General features: G+C 36.1%; 1 protein-coding gene across 1 annotated transcript; it reads left to right on the top strand.

The window, feature by feature from the left end:
- Positions 1–419: 419 nt before the first annotated feature.
- On the top strand, positions 420–4,425 carry LOC109239425 (probable prolyl 4-hydroxylase 6). Its single transcript, XM_019405991.1, has 8 exons — positions 420–681; positions 777–863; positions 952–1,009; positions 1,579–1,683; positions 2,783–2,840; positions 2,981–3,156; positions 3,254–3,314; positions 3,909–4,425. The coding sequence occupies exons 1-8, from the start codon at positions 566–568 to the stop codon at positions 4,196–4,198; spliced, it is 951 nt and encodes a 316-aa protein (XP_019261536.1). The 5' UTR covers positions 420–565; the 3' UTR covers positions 4,199–4,425.
- Positions 4,426–6,394: the final 1,969 nt, after the last annotated feature.

Here is a 6,394-nt window from a genome sequence, read left to right as displayed (position 1 = left end):
GTAAAGAACTATACTAAATGTGCAAACTATTAACATTTACCATTAAATTTTTGAAACTTTATATAAAAATATACATATATATAGGTGTAATAATGAATTTGAAATAGCTACTCCTATAGTCGGTTTGGTTCGGGTTTTTTCTGATTAAAACCAAAACCAAACCAAATTTGATCGGTTTTTAAAATTCAAAACCAAAACCAAACCAAACCAAAAAGTATCGATTTTTTTGGTCGGTTTGGTTTGGTTTTCGATTTTTCGAGTTTTTATGAACACCCCTATAATCGTGTTGCTTATTAAAAGGAGTAGTTGGCAGAACGTTCTAGAAGAAGACCTTGACTCGAACCGCGGAAAGAAAATTCAATGGGCGTAGCGTAACCGTTGAAAAGAACGCCCTCTAATAACTTACTTAGACCAGGGACTAACACGACACTTTAATTCCTAAGGAGCTGGCACTTCTTTCTTCTTTTTTGGTTCCATTGATCTGAAAAAATATAAACACAAAAGCAAAAGAACAAATATAAACCCAAACACAAAAAATATTCATAAGTTCTAAAAGAATACTACGATGGACCGTCAATTTTTTCTTCTTCTTTTATTTTCTCTCTGTTTCCTTTCCATTTTCCCTGATCTGTCTCGTTCTACTTCTCTTCGATTCTCCGGTTGGCATAATGATAAAAAAACGTACGATTTCTGTCGCTCTTTCTTTGTTTGTTCATAGATTCTTTTTCCTAATAATGTACGTTACTTTTATTATGCATTTGAATTTTATTGTTCAGAAAATCGTCGGTGCTGAAATTGCTGACTGACCGTTCTTCCCCTACAATTGATCCGACCCGGGTTACCCAAATCTCCTGGCGCCCAAGGTTTCTCCCTTTTTCTTCTCTTTTTGTTTATTTTATATAATATTGAATTTATATTCGAGTGATTCTGATAATGATATGAATTATGCAGGGCTTTTGTATATAGCAACTTTTTGACAGATGAGGAATGTGATCATTTCATCACCCTGGTTAGCTTTTTTCTTTTCTTTCTTTAGTACAATAAGAACGCATCTTTGTGCTCTTTCTGAAAAAAATGTGTTAAATGAAACAAAATTTACATTTTTACATTTACAATGGTATCAGTCAATCAGCTATGCCTCAATCCAGATTATTGGATTATCTATCTCTCACTTATTTCTTACTGATTAGTTATTCCTTATGGCTGACTGATATAAGTTTGAACCTGTTCAAACACATATCATGTATCTATTGGTTTGGTGTACACACCTAGTACGGGGAATAAGTTTTTACCCTTATTCCTGCACGAATGGATGAACAGTTCTCTAACCAGAATACAAAGGCTCCTAATGGACATTGGACACAATGCACGCATAACAGTAACAATGAAGTCATAATCCTTTTTTGATGAATAAAGAGCAATAATTAATGCGCTGAACGCTGAATTATTAATTCTAGCTAGTTGATATCATCTAATTACTTGGTGCCGGTAGATCTCTCTTTTGCTTAGTAGTTAACCCTAAAAACTCGAAGCTTGCCTTTGACTTGACATGGTTTATGTTTTTTTTTGAATGAGTAGGCTAAAGATAAGCTCGAGAAGTCCATGGTGGCTGACAATGAATCAGGAAAAAGCGTTGAGAGTGAAGTTCGGACAAGCTCGGGCATGTTTCTTAGAAAGGCCCAGGTTCACAACAACCTTCATTGTCTGTAATTTCAGATGTTTGATGGGTTTCTTTCCTGTCTTGTCAAGCATCTTCATCAAAAATCAATCTAGATGTGCTCTGTCATCTTCCTTGTGCCAGTTCAATATTATCTTGTGCTGCCTTTTTAGTTACTTGCATTCCTAATTTTACTATCAGAATTCGTCATTTTGAAACAGTGGCATCAGATTTTATTTCATATTTTCTGAAAACATTTTTATGTGAAAGAGGTGGATAGAGCACACAAAGAAGTATCTTCAATTGGTGGTGGACCTCACTGATTATGCAATAAACTTGATCACTGGATAACAAGTTTTAAATTATCTGGATCTTTAACGTTGGACCCTTTGTTCTTTTAATGAGGAATTAATGTTTGAGCTACTCTTACCATCCCTTTCTAATATTTCCCTTGAAGGATCTACACTTGTGGTAGTTGAAACTTTGACCATTTGACCCAATAAATATTTTGATTATGGTAGGGTATGATCAACTTTCTCTCAGCAAGATCATGTTTTCGATTTTGCTTTCGTTGGACAGGAAGATAGTACAAAATGGTAGTTCAATGTTTGTTATTGAATGGTACTGGGCTAATTTACCAATACATGATTGATTTCCATATTCTAAGGAATATATGTGGTAACATGATTAGAACTTAGAACACATTTTGGTATGTAATTTCAAAGTTTCTATTTAGTTCATATGCATTCTATGTGAAAAGGGGTAGAATTATTAATCATGTACCATATTGGGTGAACCAAGCATATTGTGAAATGATCTGTAGTTGAGTATGGAAAAACCTCTCTTGAGCATTATGCTTTTAGCATTCAATGCTTCTAGAAACCTTTTTAGAGATGGCCTGTCATTTCAGATTCCCTTCAGGTTGAGTTGATGACTTCCTTCTGAATGTATTTTCTTGCTCTGATGATATCCTGCTAAGTTCTTCAGCCTTGCTTCTAATTTGGAAATTAAATTCCTGAACTGTACTATGTTGCATCCTCTTTAGAAACTTTCCCCTGGTGGACTAATATTAGTCTAGGTTAATGACCGAAGAAGACCACTGACATTTGCTTTTTAATTTATAAGGATCAAGTAGTTGCTAATGTGGAGGCTAGGATAGCTGCCTGGACGTTCCTTCCTGAAGGTACTGCAGTTCTGATGTTGAATGGCTTCATCTCCCTGTCTCTTGTGTGTGTGTGTATATATATATATATATATGTGTGTGTGTGTGTGTGTGTGTGCGCGCGCATAAGCGAAATCTTACTTTATTAAGTTGGAATACAGAGAACGGGGAATCTATTCAGATATTGCATTACGAACATGGCCAAAAGTACGAGCCACATTTTGATTATTTTCATGACAAAGTCAATCAAGAGCTAGGCGGTCATCGGGTGGCTACTGTTCTTATGTATTTATCTGATGTTGAGAAGGGTGGGGAAACAGTTTTTCCTAATTCAGAGGTAATCAGTAATTGCATGATTCATCTTTTTCTGTTCTGCTGGCGATTATGATGCAATATTTTCTTCCTTTTTCCCCTTGTTAACGGGAAACCTACAGGCAAAAAAAACTCAGCCAAAGGGTGATGACTGGTCTGATTGTGCTAAAAAAGGATATGCAGGTACGTTTGGCACCATGAATAGGTTGAGTGTGACATCTGTAGATTTATGAATCCCTTCAGCATATTCATGTATTATCTGTTGTTTTCAAAGTACATTTTTTTGGATTCGTGATAAAAGGATAATAGGGAAGAAAACAATGTCCTCTTGCAAATTCTTTGTAATGGAGCATTTGCTTGTCCCTATGATGCAAAATACATGTTCCTTTCCGTGTTAATGGAAATGTCTTGCAGTACAGTGTCTTCATCTTGGTTCAGCATTCTGTATCTTTTTGTCTTATTCTCTTGATTCTCGTTGTTACATTGAAAAGCAATGTAAGTTGCTGTGGACTGCCATCTTGGATGCGCTTCCTCATTGGCTAGAGGGAGAGAGCAATCTCAGAAGTGGTTATGCATTTCACCGTTTGCTTTCTATAGCCTCCTGTCACCCCCCCCCCACCCCACCCCACCCCACAAATGAACAAATGGTCTAAAGGGTTTCTGTAGAAGATGAAAGCATCAGTGCGAAACTCCTCATCCTGCTTCCAACTCAATAGAAGTGAAAGGAAGTTTGTTATTAACTTGTCATATTCTGACATGGTCATTTCTTATTTGCAGTAAAACCTAGGAAGGGTGATGCATTATTGTTTTTCAGTCTACATCCCGATGCAACAACTGATCCTCTAAGCTTGCATGGAAGCTGCCCTGTTATTGAAGGTGAGAAGTGGTCTGCTACAAAGTGGATTCATGTGAGGTCCTTTGAAACACCATCAAGTGTTTGTAAGGATCAGAATCTGAACTGCCCCCAGTGGGCTACTGCTGGTGAATGTGAAAAGAATCCTCTATACATGGTGGGTTCTGAAGATTCTGTAGGTCATTGTAGGAAGAGCTGCAAGGTTTGCTCCTGATAGGAATATGCACACAAAAATTTCTATTACATATAAGTAATACAGCAATCCTATCCTTAATCTTTGTATATCTAGGTTTGTACATTTAGTACCTTTTAGACAGATCAAAGTAAAAAGGAATTTTTTTTTTACCCTTGACGGATTGATTAAGTGAGAATTTTTCGTGATAGTATTGATACTGGTCAAGGTTTTGACATTACCCTCAATCTTGGCCTCCTTGTTTCTTCTCCCCATGGCTGCATTTTTTCCCTTTTCTTTCTTTGAGGGATAAGGATCAATTACTCTTTTGCCATACAAAATATCTTAATTTTATCTTATGTTATATACCTTTTTGGGAAAGATTGATCCAATGGATTTCCAGACCTCCACGTCTTAAAAGCTTTGCGGCAAACACATATTTAATAGCTTACTACACTAAGAAGAAAAATAGGAATTTAATGGGGAGGGGTTGGTTGGTCTTTAATCTGTCAATGAAAGTAATTGCTTAGCATTACTGAACCTAATTATAAAATCAAGGAAGAAATGGTTGTTATGTGATTTGTGATATCTTTCTAGTTGCATGGTAAAATTTGCATCTAAAAGGTACTAGAACTTTAGGCCAAGGGAAATCAAGTGCATAAAAATAATTACTCAAGAAGTGAGTCAAATAGTCTGCTACTTTTTGTCCTGGGGTGTTGTCCAGCAATAATTATTTCTCAATTCCCAGCAAACTGGGATCGCCTCTATGAATTTTCGCTATGCTTATTGCTTCATTCAAGCTTATCTAAATTTCTTTTTGCAAGAGATGAGAGAAATTCGATGTCAATAGTGGTCATGAATCATAACTTGCTAGTCGAGTTGTAACTTTGACGGTATTTTGATAAGCTTATAAATTGGTCAAATTTGTATATAAACACATTTTAGTTTATTTGAGTGTTTGGTAAATAACAAAAGTATCAATAAAATACTTACAAGTTAAGATCAACCAAAAATCATAAGTAGGTTACTTCTCGCCTATGTTTGTTCACTAATATAAGTACTTTGATTTAACCAAATTTTTTATTATCCCAAATACTTTTTGGGAAATCTACACATTGTTGCTGCCCTCTAAAATAATAATTGGTGTAAATATTTTTTTTATATTAATATATAATATACATATTTTATACGTAATCAACACTTTCTGCAGTTCTTGAAATGATGTTTCCAAAACAAAACCATCAGCTCACTCTTCATTTTATTTTCATAGTTCACCCTTTTTTTAATAAAGATATTCTTAACTTATATTTTTTAATAAATAGATTTAAAGGCATTGATGCCATTTTTAACTAGAGTAAAGCTTAACACATTTTACCGAGTTTATTACAAAATTTAGCACTTGTGTAAAACACGCAACACTCAAAACTTAGATCTTATGGACTAGTTCTAATCAGTAAATTCAAACGCGCTCTTTATTTGGGAAAAAAGTTACAATTTGACAAGCAGTTCTTGTTTGGCTCAAAATTAGCATTATACTTTGTAAGCTAGAAAACAATCGAAAATAAGAAAAGGGTAAATCGTAATCAAATATAATAAACCTAGAGATGCAAAGATGATATTATTGTTATAAATCTGGTATTGCAAAGTGATAATATGAACTTAACAAAATATGTTTGTTTGAGGTAGAGATAGAGAGAGAGACAGAAAATCAGAGAGTTGTATTAGATCCGAGACCCCCTTTTACAATGTGAAGGTCTCCTTTATATAATAAGAGACCTTCCTCGAAAGAATCAAAAAGTTACAAAGACAGGTGACGTCTCCCTAGTGAAGACACTGAGTCCTAAACGATGTCGCTTTCGTCCCCACATCCGAGTCGTGCCCGCTACATTAGTCGGCGTGCACTCATTGGACGTACCCTCTGGCGTAGGGATGCTGACGATCAAATTTGACCCCATACAGTTAGTCCCTCCGCTCGTTGGAGACGCATTCGGGGGGCGTCTTCGATGGGCGGAAATGCGAACCTCGGCTTAGGAGAATTTGACCTCGACCAGGGGCGACAATATGAAGGAGGTGAAATATATGACGTTGTAGAGTCACTGACGCGTGGCTTCCTTTTTGGAATGACGTCATCGCCTGTATGCGTCATCGTTATATTTGCCCCCGAGGCGGTTCAGAGGGTGATGGGACATTTTGGTTTCCCGCGCACGTTTCGAATCGTGACTTTTCGATTTCTGCGCA

The sequence above is a fragment of the Nicotiana attenuata genome, unplaced genomic scaffold (genome assembly GCF_001879085.1).
Source record: "Nicotiana attenuata strain UT unplaced genomic scaffold, NIATTr2, whole genome shotgun sequence".
Lineage (NCBI taxonomy): Eukaryota > Viridiplantae > Streptophyta > Magnoliopsida > Solanales > Solanaceae > Nicotiana > Nicotiana attenuata.
The sequence above is the reverse complement of the archived record's forward strand: the minus strand, read 5'-3'. Positions and strand labels throughout refer to the sequence as shown.

What these genes read in the sequence shown, in the direction of transcription:
- LOC109239425 (XM_019405991.1), top strand. Translation starts at nt 566, where the DNA reads ATGGACCGTCAATTTTTTCTTCTTCTTTTATTTTCTCTCTGTTTCCTT. An exon ending in TGGCATAATGATAAAAAAAC is followed by an intron (nt 682 to 776) that starts GTACGATTTCTG and finishes TTTATTGTTCAG; the next exon opens with AAAATCGTCGGTGCTGAAAT. An exon ending in TGCTAAAAAAGGATATGCAG is followed by an intron (nt 3,315 to 3,908) that starts GTACGTTTGGCA and finishes TCTTATTTGCAG; the next exon opens with TAAAACCTAGGAAGGGTGAT.